Here is a 16,333-nt window from a genome sequence, read left to right as displayed (position 1 = left end):
TTGCTAGCCTTTGATGTTTTAATATTTCGAGTTGGCAAAAAATGCTGCTACACAAAAAATGTTATTTTTTTTGAGACTGCCGAAACTTTGCGGCTACTTTTTCCAACTACTTTTTCATCAAATAAGGGGCTTTTCATTTATTTTTGTTATTTATTTAACTATGAAGTATCTACTGAGAACCAAGTTGTTCCAAAAAGTTAGTTGTCGACCTGTGGTCAAAATTGCTTCATGTTCTAGGTTCAACGAAATAGACAGCATGGATGATATTAGGAGCCTGCAATGCGTAGGTGACCTAATTCTAACAAACAATAAACTTACGTCATCATCTTTGTATAAATGGAGCTGGTCCAGATCCAGACACCTGGTCAACCTCCAACTCGGCTCAAACAGGGTCAAATATCTTCCAGAGGACATGTGCACTGCAACAAGTTTAAACCAGTTCCAGATTCAAGACAACCCTTTGCGGAGTCCAAACGAGTTAGGCAATCTTAAACACTGCATATCTTTGATCCGAATTCAGACATCGTTTCAGTCTGTGGCTTGCAGCTGCAGATCTATCGCTACTGCTCGTAACACATCCTTGCCACTTGTATTTGCCGACAAATCAGCTTCGCGAGCTTTTTCAGGCCAATCAGAGACCCATCAGACCAGTTGCAATGCACAGACTTCGCTGCCGGTCGACGTTGGAACAGCAGTTGAGGAAATTTCTCATGATATAATTTCGCTAAACTGCAAGATGAATTCATTATCTATCGCCCACGTTTTTTTGAGTAATTTGTGTTTTTTAATTATCTGTATCCGATTTGCTATAACGCTGGTGCATGCTAACATGATGTAGTCTAATTTAATTTATTATATATGTTTTCATGGCCTAATATGATTTTAGCCAATTTCAGATTCATCAAATTTAATTCAGAATTTGGAAAATTTCTAAAGGTTCTTAATATCATTACGAAAAGATTGAGACCAGCGATTTTAAGCAAAAATTTCAGCCTCGAAGTTAAAGCAACTAGAGAATTAAATCTGGAAGCACCATCAATTATATGAAAAGTTCTGCACTTTCGTCGTGTTAAATATGCGCACCTTCCTAACTGAGGTATTACTGGATTTTAAAACAAAAATGGGAAAAATTCACTTTAAACATTTAGTTTAAAAAATTGAGGGCTCTTATACTCAGTAAAATCTTTAGTCCGAGAAGTTTCAATTTCAGATAACAAGCGAAACATCGATAGGCAACGTATAAGAAATATAATTCTCAAACCAGCTAGTGCTCTTACACCACAATGCTTTTAGGTTCATTTATATGTTTGTCTGATGTCATGTTCATCAAAATTGGTTCATAATCCGTCAACAATTGAAAATTGAAAATTTTTAGAATTTTTAAAAAAAGATTTAGAATTTCAAAAATAATCAACGTAAAAAAAACAGTTCAATCAATGCAATTGATTGATTGGATAATTTATTCTGGCTAACGAAACTAGAGCTGTAACTAATATCTTCCGGACCGTCAGAAGACCTTGAGGAAATATGAGCAATCCTTATGCAAAGGAGAACGCCCCCGTCCGGTTGTCCGGAGATGGACGACGGAGCTTGCGACTTGCGTGATATATGCCAGATCCTTAACGTAGTGTTGTTAGATCCGTTAGATAGTAAGATCTCAAATAAGGTAAAAGGTAGTCCTTATGGTTGGGTTTTGAGCACCTCAGATCATGCTACCTGACTACAGGTGCTGCTAAATAGATCTAAGGCTCAATAAGTCCATGTAATAATTTTCAACATTTTAACATAACAAGTTTTAGCAATTTTTAAATAAATTTTGCAATTTTTTAAATTTTTTTTTTCAATAATCAAATTTTTCCAGTCCCAGGGGCCAGAAAATCTGCTTAAGGGTTAGATACTAAGTTACTGAAAAATTTTCATTGTCAATGAAAAAGTTTTCAACTTTTTAATGTCACAAATGTCGGCAATTTTTTGAAAATCTTGCAATATTTTAGGATTTTTGGAAATTTTTGTCATTTTCTAGGTTCCTCTAGCCTCAAGACCAAGAAACCTCCTCTAGTGTCTGACAATAGGTTACTGTATAGCTTCTAGGTGTAATGGAATGATTTTCAAGATCTTAACTTCAAGAAAATTAGCTTTTTTTGACAAGCTTTTTTTTATTAGCTTTACTAATTTTACAATTTCAATTTTTTTGACATTGTCATTATTCAGGTTTTTGCAGCTTCAGGGGTCAGAAAACCATCTTTGGGGTTTGATAATAAGTTAATGAATTACTTGAATTAGCCATGGAATAGTTTCAAACTTTTTAAAATCACAAATTTCAGCAGTTTTTTTGAATGAAACTTGCAATTTTGTTAAAGTTTTTAAAAAAAATAATATGATTATTTTTTTAGGTTTCTCCAGCCTCAAGAGCAGAAGAACTTCCTCTAGAGCTTGATAGTATGTTACTGCATAGCCTCTAGATGCATTGGAATGCTTTTCAAGTTTTAATATTATATATTTAGGCAATTTTTTCAAGTTTTTCGAAAATTTTTGATTCTTTTCAACTTTTTCCGGCACCGGGAGCACAGCGACCTTGTCTAGGGTTTTATTATAAGCTGCTGCATAGTTTATAGTGCAAATGGATTAGTTATCTATAATTTGATAACTCGAGTCTTCGCAATTTTTTGATAATTTTTTTTCAAATGTTTGGAAATTGATTTTCATGTTCCAAGTTTGTGGATCTTAATTAGTCCTCGGAACTACTTAAGGCTTGAAATAGGGATACTGGGAAGTCTCTTGAGACGAAGAAAGCATTCTGAAGATATTACTATCACGAATTTCAGCAAAATTTTGGTTGCTTTTAAAGTTTTTTCACTGCGAAATCCAGAACCTTTTTTAATTTGCTCTTTTCACTTTTTTCTATTTGATTTAATTACTAACAAAGCTAGATCACTAAAAGTCGAAGAGTTGAATTTCATCTTGGAAGATATTCCTATCTCTCTCCCTCTCTCTCTATGTCGATTGGGGTTTCCTTCCTTCTCTTTCTCGTTCACGTTTTCTCTCTCACACTCTACCTCTCTCTCTCTCTCTCTCCTCTCTCTCTCTCTCTCTCTCTCTCTCTCTCTCTCTTTCCTTAACTCTTTTGCTGAAGCTGATCTTGATAAAATTTAATTTTTTTTCAAGTTTTCGGAAAGTTATTAAAGACCAGGTTTATGGATCCTTGAGCTATTGAAACTATTGAAGTCTTGAAATAGGTATACTTGATAGCCTTTTATGACAAAAAAAATGGTTATGAAGATATCAATTTCACAAATTTCAGCTATATTTATTTTTAAAATTTGCATTTGCTTTAAAACTTTTGTGTACTTTTTCTGAATTAAATAGGGATACTAGTTTTTTTTGAAAATTTTACTGTTACAGTTTCTTTGTGACCTTGTCTTTAGGAGGTAGAGGTATACCTGGCTTTGCAGATCAATGGCTCTGATCATGGTTTCAACTAAATTAGAGTTTTGTAACCCTTAGCAGCTGGCAAATATTCCGTTTTGATGTTGTTCATGCCTTGCTTGGGTATAATTTTCCAATTCTTGCAACTTTCTGGTTTTGCTTTAATAACGTCTAGTAGTTTAGGTTTTGCTTCAGGGTCCCTCAATCCTGAGAAAAATCTTATTTTGACAGCCTCTTCCTCGGGATTTGTAACTGTTTTGATTTTTTCGAAGTCACAATAGCGTGCTTATTCTCTGAATTGTGCTAGGAAATCATCGACTGATTCCCCTACATCTTTCATAGGGGTCGGAATTTTTTCCTTTTCTGTCGTAGTTACTCTTTTTTTTTCAAAAAATAACCTTTTCAATAGCAATTCTGATGTATTTAAACGTAGTTTATAATAGCTTCTCAGGACTCATTTGAATCCTAATTGTCAGAAGTGTGTCTTGTTTGCACATGTTAAGGAAAACAATTGTTATATGTAGTTCCACGAAGTTATTGTCTATGTTGATTTGGTCCTCTTTCTTGTCTGCGCAACATTCTGCCATAAATGACATCATCCATCCATGCAGTACAGGATTCTACAATCTGTAAAGCCAAAATTTGTCGGTAGCTCGGCGTTTTGCACGCTATTTTGGTGGTCGGTAACTCGGACCCAAACAATTCGATAGGTTGAGCCGTAAATTAAGCTGAAACTGAAAATATGCATCAATAAGCTAATTTTCTCAACTGTCTATGCCGAAATATTCTGGAAAATTTAGATTAATTAAAATGGTTTTATTTGATTGGCTTGTATATAGATTTGAATACTTGCTACGATAGACATCATCATGCGGAGGGTAGTGGTTGTTAGAATTAGATTGCTCCAAGTTGGAGAATTTACCCTCTGCTTTTGATTGGTAGAACAATAGGTAATGAAATAAAAAAGAAAAAGACAAAAAAGAAAACTTTTTGGCCGGCAGTACTTATCGACATAACAATAGATTTTGTCAGGTCAGTCTGATCGGTAATATGCGTTTGCGCATCATGATCGAATCCCATTCAGCCATATTTTTGCTTCAACTGTCTACCAAATGAGGCAGAGATGAAAAACGTTCAAAATTTCTCAAAATGTTGGAAAATAAAATTGAAAAAAATGCTTTTAACTCAAACTGGTTTAAGAACTAATAATGCTAGATTAGAGGTCCGATGAGGCCTGTCTTCAAAGAGACCACGAAAAATGGCAAACGACAAAACCACATTACAACAACCTTAAATTACGACCAAAAACAAGTTGTCTATTTTAAGGCCACTTAAACAATGAAGTCAAAAAGCATCAGCTAACAATCAAACTAAATGAACTTGTACTTGACTATATAAGATATGGGACTTGTCTTTAATCAAACTATCTACCAGTTGGACCAAAACCAAAAAAGGTAAAGTTAAAAAGCGATCGCTCTTGAAAATTAATTTTAAAGTGTTGAAAGTCATTAGCTATCTTGAAATAATTTAATATGTTCATATATACCTGTATTGAAAACCATGGAGGCAAATCATTACCCAAAACAGAGCACAGGACAATAAAAAACGACAAAAACAGGCAACAATTGAAAAAACAATTAATTTTTATTGAACGCCATTATTGTGAAATGAGCTGCTTTTATTGTGATTCAAAAACAGTCCGAATTTAAATTAAAAAATTTTAAAAGATACATGTATGAACACTCGTAGCATGAAACCTTTTGCTGAACCCAAGCTACAAGTTGACAAACGTAAGATAAATTAGCATTGCCTAAAGATCTATTTATGTTTTAAGACAATTATTTTTAATTCACGGCAGTTCAACTGAGGAAGCCAATAGGACCTAATTTGACAAAGAAATAAGACTGCAAAAACCAACGAATACAGACAGAACTCTGAATTTCAATAACATGCAAACATAATGTGAGATGTTTATTTAAATTATAAGTCAAATATTTTTGTCTGAAAAAAGGCTTCATTTCGAGCTTATTCTGGTCGGTAATTAACATAAGAAACATTAACGGTGGAAATAGCTTTATTAATTCCTTAAAGGAGACTGTCCCAATACAATCCGAGAGTTTTGTGGATCGAACAAATCCACGGATAGGCCAAAATTCGCCTTTCTAATGCTGCTCGTCCATTAAAATCACGTAATTGTTTTAAATGTTCGCAAAATATAGAGTTCGACAAAAAAATCAATTTAACAAACATACCCAACTAACGTCGGGCGAATTGCTCTCAAACGACTGGGGAGAGTCAAGGTGGTGTCAAGGGGGAGAGATAGAGAGAGAGAGAGACAGAGAGAGAGAGAGAGAGAGAGAGAGAGAGAGAGAGAGAGAGAGAGAGAGAGAGAGAGAGAGAGAGAGAGAGAGATTGTCAGCGAGAGATAAAATGTGAACGAGAAAGAGAAGGGAGGAAACGCCAACGACAGAGAGAGAGAGAGAGAGAGAGAGAGAGAGAGAGAGAGAAAGAGAGAGAGAAAGAGAAAGAGCTGAGAATATATTCCATGAAAAGATTTGACTATGGAACTTCTAATTTTCTAGTCTCTTTAGATATTAAATCATATAGAAAAAACTGAGGAGTGCGAAATTCAAAAAAAGTCCTAGATTTAGCGGTGCCAAAAAAGTTCAAAACCGTTTTTCGTCTCTTGAGTTCTGTCATATAACCCATCTGCAAGGCTTAAAAATTTCCTTCACCAAAAATGATCGTTAATCTCAGAAAAGGATAAAAATAATCACAGATTTTAAAAATTGAAAAATTTGAAATTATATCTTCAAAATCTTTTAATTGTATCAATAGACAATTCAGCATCCCTATTTTAAGAACTAAATATTTGAACTGGCTTATAAAGATCAGTAAACTTGGAACCTGACATTTTTTCCAAAAATTGATAAAAAATTTAATGTTTATCAAAACTCAAGTCATTAAAAAACTGATAACCCTTCCATTTACTCTAGAAACCAAAAAAAAACATTCAAAGACCTTGAAAAAATAGCAACTTTTTTTTAAATTGCCTAAATTTGCCGAAAACAATCCATTAAAAGTAGATACTATGAAGTAACTGGTTTTCAAACCCTAGAGGAGGCTTCTTGAGGCTGGAGAACATTAAAAAATGACAAATATTTTCAAAAAAGTTTGAAAAACATTGAAAGTTTTATCAAAGAAATGCTAAAAATTGTGATATCAAAAAGTTGAAAACAATTTAATGGCCACAAAAAACTATTAGTAACTTTTTATCAAACCCCTGAATAGATTTTTGACCTCTGAGGCTACAAAAACCTGAATAATGACAATAAATGTCAAAAAAAAATTGAAAATTTGCAATTTAGTCAAAAATTGCTTAAATTTGTGATGTTAAACTCTTTAAAAACATTCCATTTTATCTAGAAACTTTGTTGCAGCAACCTATTATCAGACCGTAGAGCAGGTTCCTTGACTCTTGAGGCTAGGAAAACATAAAGAAAAATTACAAAAATTTTCAAAAAACTTAAAAAAAGCAACTTTTATATGAAAAATTTTTAAAAATTGTGATATTAGAAAGCGGAAAAAGAGTTCGTTGCCAATAAAAATTTTTTTAGTAACTTATTATTAAACTCATAAGGAGGCTTCATTACACCTGAGGCTGTGAAAACTTGATTAAGGACAAAAAATGTCAAAAAAATTGAAAGATTTGCAAGTTTTGTCAAAGAGTGCTTAAATTTGTAACAATAAAATCTTGAAAAACATTCAATTACCACTAGAAACAACGCTGTAACCAATTATGAAAACGTAGACGAGGGTTTCTTCACACTTAGCTCAGAAAAGACTCAAATATGACAAACCTCTAAAAGTCTGAAAAAATAGTGAAAATTAGTGGAATTTTGCGTCTTTTCGTTTAGATTACCCAAACATATAGCTCATATATTAAAATGGTCATAAGAGTACTTATCTCCTGCAAAAGAACTTTGTCAAACTTAACTAGCCTCTATTTTAGACTGGTCTAACGAAAAATTTGAGAAATGACGAAAAACAATGAAAATTTCAACATTTTGGGCTCAAAAACTCCTAAAGATGACCTTTTGACCTTAAACGACGGCCTTCCCGGTAGCTTCACCACACTAGGCACTTGAAGGACTACTAACCTCAGCTAGGGGAATCTAATGAAAGCCAATGCCCACTAGGCGCTACCTGTTTATCGTGTTTTTAGGGACGAGAAGTCATATGGGTCAGAAAAAAATCGGTGAAGCGAGAAATCGCATGAAAAAGACGAACAGGACTATTATAACTCCTACAAACTACGTTTGAGAGCAATTTAAAAAAATTGAAGAGTTTCTGATAATATTGGGTTTGAATTAGCAAACGAACCGCAATATTTTTTATTTCGGAGCCTTCATAGGAAGCAGAAATAAGTAGCCCTCACTTGCAGAAATTGCGTCAGCAGTTTTCAGACTAGTATTTCCGTTAAATTTAAAGTTCCGCAAACATATTTTAATGTTTGAATAAAACGGCACTTTTGAGCACGCAAAGAGAATAAATACGCAGCAGGTTGCCGAAATTGATTTCCATAAACAAGATTGAGATCGAAGGAAGAGAAAAAAAACTAGTGAAAACACGATATTTGTTCCAACAATTTTAAAGGGAGAACTATTTTGATGGCATTTGGGAGCTGAACATGCTCATGTTTCGTACTGAGACCACACAGAGGCTAATATCAACACCAATAAGCATCAGAGATGGTATGCGAGAACAATGTTCGAGTAATGGGCATCTAAAATTTGGTTTTATGGGTTTATCTCGTTTCTATATCTGATTTCGTTTTATGATACTGACTCTGATCATTTTGAATTGCTTTTTTGAGCAACTCTGTCTAAGAACATTTTTAGGGGGATGAGAAAAAGTTGAAAACTAATCCACTGCAAAAAAAAAATTTAGTAGCCTATTATCAAACACTTTAGGAGGTCTTCTGACCCCTGAGGCTGAAAAAACATGAATAATGACAATAAATATCAAAAGAAAAAGTGAAACAAATACAAGTTTTGTCAAAAAGTGCTTATATTCGTGATGTTACTATGCAGTAACCAATTATCAAACCATAGAGGAGGTTCCTTGACACTTGGATCAAAATTCTAAGCATATTGTGAAAATTAGTATAAATTTGCGTGTTTTTGTTTGAATTGCCGAAACATATAGCTCCTAAAAAGGTCATAAAAGTACTTATCTCTTGCAAAAGACCTTTGTCAACTTTAACTAGCCTCAGGTTTAGACTGGTCTAACAAAAATTTGAGAAATGACGAAAAAACAAGAAAAAATTCAATGTTTTGGGCTCCAGAACTCCTAAAGCTGACCTTTTAACCTTAAACCACGGCCTTCCCGGTAGCTTCACCACTCTAGGCACTTGAAGTACTATTAAATTTGGCTAGCGGCATGTAATTAAACGCAATGCCTACTGGGCGCTACCTGTTTGTCCCATGTTAACGGACGAAAATTCAAAAGGGCACGAAAAATCTGTCAAGCGAAAATTTTCGTAAATAAAGACCAACATGACTAATATAATTGCTTCAAATTTAGTTTGAAAGCAATTAAAAATAGACGATGAAACTATGATAATAATGGAATTGAATTAGCAAAAGAACCCGCAATATTTTTTACTTTGGAACCTTCTTAGGAAGCAGGAATAAAGTAGCTCTCTTTGAAGTTTGCAGGGATTGCGTCAGCAGTTTCAGGTTAATATTTCCGGTAGATTTAAATTGCTATGAACATCCTTAGTGCCGTTTGATTAAAAATGCACTATTGAGCACGCAAAATTGAGACATACCCGGCACCTTGCCAGAAAACAGCCGCTGTTGATTCCAATAAACAAGATTGGGATCGAAGAAGAGAAAAAAACTAATGAAAAAATGATATTTGTACAAACAATTTTAAAGTGCGAATTATTTTGATGTTATTTTGGAGCTGAACTTGCTCCTGTATCGTACTGAGACAACACAGGGGCTAATATCAATACCAATAAGCATTAGAGATAGTATGCAAGAACAAAGTTCAAGTAACGGGCATCTAAAACTGGGCTTTATGGGTTCATCCCGTTTCTATATCTGATTTTGTTTTATGACACTGACTCCGACCTTTTTGGTTTGCTTTGCTGAGCAAATCTGTCTAAAAACAATTTTAGGGGAATGAGAGAAAGTTGAAAACTATTCCATTAAAAAAATTTAGTAACCAATTACCAAGCTCTTAAGGATGTTTTTTGACCCCTGAGGCTGCAAAAACCTGAATATTGACAATAAATAAAAAAAAATGAAACAAAAACAAGTTTTTGTCAAAAAATTGCTGAAATTCGTGATGTTAAAATCTTGAAAAACATTCAATTACCACAAGAAATTTTTCAGTAACCAATTATCAAACCGTAGAGTAGGTTCCTTGACACCTAGGTCAGAAAGACTGAAATATTGCAAACCTCAAAAAGTCTGATAAAATTGTGAAAATTAGTATAAATTTGCGTGTTTTTAATTGGATTACCAAAACTTATAGTCATAAAATGGTCATAAAAATACTTATCTCCTGCAAAAGATCTTTGTCAACTCTAACTAGCCTCAAGTTTAGACTGGTCTAACAAAAATTTGAGAAATGTCGAAACAACAAGAACAAATTCAATGTTTTGGGCTCCAGAACTCCTAAAGATTACCTTTTAACATTAAACCACGGCCGTCCCGGTAGCTTCACCACTCTAGGCACTTGAAGTACTACTAAATTTGGCTAGCGGCATGTAATTACACTCAATGCCTTCTGGGCGCTACCTGTTTGTTCAATTTTTAAGGACGAAAATTCAAATGGGCCCGACGAAATATCGGTTAAAGCGAAAAATTTCATAAATAAAGACCAACAGGACTAATATAATTGCTTCAAATTTACTTTGAGAGCAATTAAAAATAGACGATGAAATTATGATAATAATGGAATTGAATTAGCAAAAGAATCCGCAATATTTTTATTTCGGAACCTTCTTAGGAAGCAGAAAAAAAGTAGCTCTATTTGAAGTTTGCAGGGATTGCGTCATCAGTTTTCAGGCTAGTGTTTCCGGTAGATTTAAACTGCTATAAACATCTTTGGTGCCGTTTGATTAAAAATGCAATATTGAGCACACAAAAATGAGACATACCCGGCAGGTTGACAGAAAACAGGCACCGTTGATTCCCATAAACAAGATTGGGATCGAAAGAAGAGAAAAAAATAGTAAATGATTATTGTACACACAATTTTGAAGTGCAAACTGCTTTGATGTCATTTTGAGCTGAACATATTACTGTTTTGTACTGAGACCACACAGGGTCTAGTGTCAATAGCAATAAGCATTAGAGAAGGTAACTAAGAAAGAGTTCGAGTAACAGGCATCTAAAATCAGTCTTCATTGGATCATCCGGTTTCTATTTCTGATTTTGTTTTATGATACTGACTCTGTACAATTTGAATTGCTTTCCGCAGCAACTCTATTTTAGAAGATTTTTAGGGGGATGAGAGAAAGTTGAAAACTAATCCATTGCCAAAAAAATTAGTAACCAATTACCAAGCTCTTAAGGATGTTTTTGGATTCCTGAGGCTACAAAAACCTGAATAATGACAATAAATATCAAAAGAAGAATTGAAACAAACACAAGTTTTGTCAAAAAGTGCTTATATTTGTGATGTTACTATGCAGTAACCAATTATCAAACCATAGAGGAGATTCCTTGACACTTAGATCAAAAAGACTCAAATATGACCATCTTCAAAAAGTCTAAGACTTTTGTGGAAATTAGTATAAATTTGCGTGTTTTTGTTTGGATTGCCAAAACTTATAGCTCATAATTGGTCATAAAAGTACTTATCTTTTGCAAAAGTCTTTTGTCAACTTTAACTAGCCTCAGGTTTAGACTGGTCTAACAAAAATGTGAGAAATGACGAAAAAACAAGAACAAATTCAATATTTTGGGCTCCAGAACTCCTAACGGTGACCTTTTAACCTTAAACCACGGCCTTCCCGGTAGCTTCACCACTCTAGGAACTTGGAGTACTACTAAATTTGGCTAGCGGCATGTAATTAAACTCAATGCCTACTGGGTGCTACCTGTTTGTCCCAATGGGCAGCAAAAAACGGTCAAGCAAAAAATTTCGTAAAAAAGACCAACAGGACTAATATAATTGCTTCAAATTTAGATTGCAAGCAACTAAAAATAGACGATGAATGTTCTGTACTGTTTTGTACTGAGACCACACAGGGTCTAGTGTCAATAGCAATAAGCATTAGAGATGGTAACTAAGAAAGAGTTCGAGTAACAGGCATCTAAAATCAGTCTTCATTGGATCATCCGGTTTCTATTTCTAATTTTGTTTTATGATACTGACTCTGTACAATTTGAATTGCTTTCCGGAGCAACTCTCTTTTAGAAGATTTTTAGGGGGATGAGAGAAAGTTGAAAACTAATTTGAAGTTGAAAGTTGAAAGTTGAAACTAAGAAAGTTGAAACTAAGATGAGAGAAAGTTAAACACAGGCATCTAAAATCAGTCCTCATTGGATCATCCCGTTTCTATTTCTGATTTTGTTTTATGATACTGAATGTATTCATTTTGAATTGTTTTGCTGAGCAGCTGTTGTCTAAAACGCTTAGCAGAATGAGAGAACAGTGAAAGTAGCCTAGAGAAGTCAAAGATTTCAAGCAAAATCTTTTGCCGCCGTTGATTCCCATAAATAAGATTGAGATCAAAGGAAGAGAAAAAAACTAGTGAAAACACGATATTTGTTCAAACAATTTTAAAGGGAGAATCAATTTATGGATGTTTGAATGAAACGGCAATTTTGAGCACGCAAAATTGAAAAATACCCAGCAGGTTGCCGCCATTGATTCCCATAAACAAGATTGAGAACGAATAAAGAGGAAAAAAATTAGTAAAAAACTGATTTTTGTACAAACAATTTTAAAGTGCGAACTATTTTGATGGCATTTTTGAGTTGAACATGCCCCTGTTTCGTACTGAGACAACCCAGGGCTAATATCAATACCAGCAGGCATTAGAGATGATATGCAAGAAAAAAGTTCGAGTAACGGGCATCTAAAATTGGGTTTTATGGTTTTATCCCGTTTCTATATCTGATTTCGTTTTATGATATTGACTCTGATCAGTTTGAATTGCTTTCCTGAGCAACTCTGTCTTAGAACATTTTTAGGGGGATGAGAGAAAGTTGAAAACTAATCCATTGCATAACAAATTAGTAGCCTATTATCACACGCTTTAGGAGGTTTTCTGACCCCTGAGGCTGCAAAAACTTGAATAATGACAAAAAAATGTCAACAAATTGAAAAAAAATTCAAGTTTTGTCAAAAAGTGTTTAAATTCGTGATGTTAAAACCTTGAAAAACATTCAATTACCACTAGAAACTATGCAGTAACCAACTATCAAACAGTAGAGGAGGTTCCTTGACACCTAGGTCAGAATAGACTCAAATATGACAAACTTCAAAAAGCCTAAAAGAATTGTGAAAATTAGTGTAATTTTGCGTGTTTTTGTTTAGATTACCAAATCAAATAAATCCTAAAATGGTTATAATAGTACTTATCTCTTGCTAAAGACCTTTTTCATCTTTAACTAGCCTCACGTTTAGACTAGTTTAATAAAACGTTTGAGAAATGACGAAAAAACAAGAAACTTTTCAACATTTTGGGCTCAAAAACTCCTAAAGATGATCTTTTAACCTTAAATTACGGCCTTCCCGGCAGCTTCCCCACGCTAGGCATTTTAAGTACTACTAAACTCGGCTATGGGCATCTAATGAAACTCAATGCCCACTAAGCGCAACCTGTTTTGTCGTGTTTTTAGGTACGAAAAGTCAAGTGGGTCAGAACAAAAATCGGTGGAGCCGGAAATCGCATAAAAAAGACAAACAGGACTATTATAATTCCTACAAACTTCGTTTGAGAGCAATTTAAAAAAATGATGAGGTCTGATAATAATGGAGTTGAATTAGCAAAAGAACCGTAATATTTTTATTTCGGAACCTTCATAGGAAGCACAAATTAGTAGCCCTCACTTGCAGCGATTGTGTGAGCAGTTTCCAGACTTGTTTTTCCGGTAAATTTGAAGTTTTGCAAACATAGATATGGATGTTTGAATGAAACGGCAATTTGGAGCACGCAAAATTGAAAAATACCCAGCAGGTTGCCGCCATTGATTCCCATAAACAAGATTGAGATCGAATAAAGAGGAAAAAAATTAGTAAAAAACTAATTTTTGTACAAACAATTTTAAAGTGCGAACTATTTTGATGTTATTTTGGAGCTGAACTTGCTCCTGTATCGTACTGAGACAACACAGGGGCTAATATCATTACCAGTAAGCATTAGAGATGGTATGCAGGAACAAAGTTTAAGTAACGGGCATCTAAAATTGGGCTTTATGGGTTTATCCCGTTTCTATATCTGATTTTGTTTTATGATACTGACTCTGATCTTTTTGAATTGCTTTGCTGAGCAAATCTGTCTAAAAACAATTTTAGGGGAATGAGAGAAAGTGGAAAACTATTTCATTACCAAAAAAATTTAGTAACCTATTATCAAGCTCTTAAGGATGTTTTTTTGATTCCTGAGGCTGCAAAAACCTAAATAATGACAATAAATATAAAAAAAATTGAAACAATTACAAGTTTTGTCAAAAAGTGCTTAAATTCGTGCTATTAAAATCTTGAAAAATATTCAATTACCACAAGAAATTATGCAGTAACCAATTATCAAACCGTAGAGGAGGTTCCTTGACACTTAGTTCAAAAAGACTCAAATATGGCAAACCTCAAAAAGTCTGATAAAAGTGTGAAACTTAGTATAAATTTGCGTGTTTTTAATTGAATTACCAAAACATATTCAATATTTTCAATATTTTTAATTTTGAAAATATTGAATATAAGTTTGAAAAAAATTCAATTTTTTGGGCGCCAAAACTCCTAAAGATGACCTTTTAACATTAAACCACGGCCGTCCCGGTAGCTTCACCACTCTAGGCACTTGAAGTACTACTAAATTTGGCTAGCGGCATGTAATTACACTCAATGCCTTCTGGGCGCTACCTGTTTGTTCCATTTTTAAGGACGAAAATTCAAATGGGCCCGACGAAATATCGGTTAAAGCGAAAAATTTCATAAATAAAGACCAACAGGACTAATATAATTGCTTCAAATTTACTTTGAGAGCAATTAAAAATAGACGACGAAATTATGATAATAATGGAATTGAATTAGCAAAAGAATCCACAATATTTTTTATTTCGGAACCTTCTTAAGAAGCCGAAAAAAAGTAGCCTTATTTGAAGTTTGCAGGGATTGCGTCATCAGTTTTCAGGCTAGTATTTCCGGTAGATTTAAACTGCTATAAACATCTTTGGTGCCGTTTGATCAAAAATGCAATATTGAGTACACAAAAATGAGACATACCCGGCAGGTTGACAGAAAACAGGCACCGTTGATTCCCATAAACAAGATTGGGATCGAAAGAAGAGAAAAAAATTAGTAAATGATTATTGTACACACAATTTTGAAGTGCAAACTGTTTTGATGTCATTTTGAGCTGAACATATTACTGTATTGTACTGAGACCACACAGGGTCTAGTGTCAATAGCAATAAGCATTAGAGATGGTAACTAAGAAAGAGTTCGAGTAAGAGGCACCTAAAATCAGTCTTCATTGGATCATCCCGTTTCTATTTCTGATTTTGTTTTATGATACTGAATCTATTCATTTTGAATTGTTTTGCTGAGCAGCTGTTGTCTAAAACGCTTAGCAGAATGAGAGAACAGTGAAACTAGCCTAGAGAAGTCAAAGATTTCAAGCAAAATCTCGAAAGGGCGGCAAAATGAGGTAAATAAAAAATTTTTTGTTCGATGAAGTAAAAATAACATTGCAGGACAAGTCCTGACGTACAATTAAAAAAGCTTTCATTGACTAAACAACAAATTAGTCCTAGAATGGAATATGAGTGAATTGGGAAAACCAATTCCAAAAAAGTCAGAAACAAAATTAAGGAAAAAAAACATAAAAACATTGTCAAAATGCCGCATGTGAACAAAAAACCACTAGCGAGAATTGAAAATTTGGTTCTAACAAAAAGCTAGGCCTAGAATGATATAAGAACGGGGTTGGAAAACCATTTAGAAAAAAATCCAAAAAAACTAGAATTCAAAGTTAAATTGACGCATTTGAACAAAAATCCACTAGCGAGAAAGCAAATTTTTGTTCAAACTCCGTTTTCGCACTCCAGTTTAAATAAAAGCAAAAAAATTGACGCCCTGAAACAACTTGCTTTTTTGCTCTACTTCCTGTTTCGGCGTGACCAAAATCACTACTCCAATTTGACTTCAAATATCATGATTATGTGCGAACAGATCTTTAAAAAAACATTGCAAGACAAGTCCTGATGTACAATTCAAATAATTGTCTTGGGTTGAACACAATTTTTGACCTCGAACGGACTATGAGAGAATTGGAAAAACCGTTTCTAAAAAAAAATCAGAAAAAAAAACAATGTCAAAACAAAAAATACCGCTAGCGAGAACAAAAAACCATTAGCGAAAAACGTAAATTTGATTCTAACAAGAAACTAGGCCTAGAATAAAATGAATGAGTTGGAAAAACCACTTAGAAAAAAAAATCCGATCCAAAAAAGCGTAAAAGTAGTAATAATCAAAGTGAAATTTCCGCATGTGAACGAAAAACTCTTAGCGAGAAAGCAATTTTTTGTTCAAACAACTTTATCTCACGACTTTCAAATTAAAGCGAAAAAATTTCACGACTTAAAACTACTCGCTTTTTTGCTCCACTTCTTGTTCCGGTGTGACCAAAATCACTACTTCAATTTGACTTCAAAAAACA

General features: G+C 33.9%; 2 protein-coding genes across 10 annotated transcripts in view; one reads left to right on the top strand and one right to left on the bottom strand.

Moving 5' to 3' along the window:
* Positions 1–859, top strand: part of LOC142335300 (uncharacterized) — a 31,935-nt gene extending 31,076 nt beyond the window's left edge. For all 8 annotated transcript variants that reach the window (XM_075383741.1, XM_075383742.1, XM_075383738.1 and 5 more), the window contains exon 4: positions 238–859. In XM_075383741.1, coding sequence (XP_075239856.1) covers positions 238–838 — 601 coding nt within the window. In that variant the 3' untranslated portion in view covers positions 839–859. The remainder of the gene's footprint in view (positions 1–237) is intronic.
* The window catches only part of LOC142358690 (V-type proton ATPase subunit H-like), a 462,227-nt gene that overhangs the window by 285,715 nt on the left and 160,179 nt on the right, over positions 1–16,333 (bottom strand). The window lies entirely within an intron of this gene.

Source organism: Convolutriloba macropyga, chromosome 2 (assembly GCF_964194025.1).
Source record: "Convolutriloba macropyga chromosome 2, txConMacr16.3, whole genome shotgun sequence".
NCBI classification, from domain to species: Eukaryota; Metazoa; Xenacoelomorpha; order Acoela; family Convolutidae; genus Convolutriloba; species Convolutriloba macropyga.
This window is presented reverse-complemented; position numbering and strand designations above follow the sequence as displayed.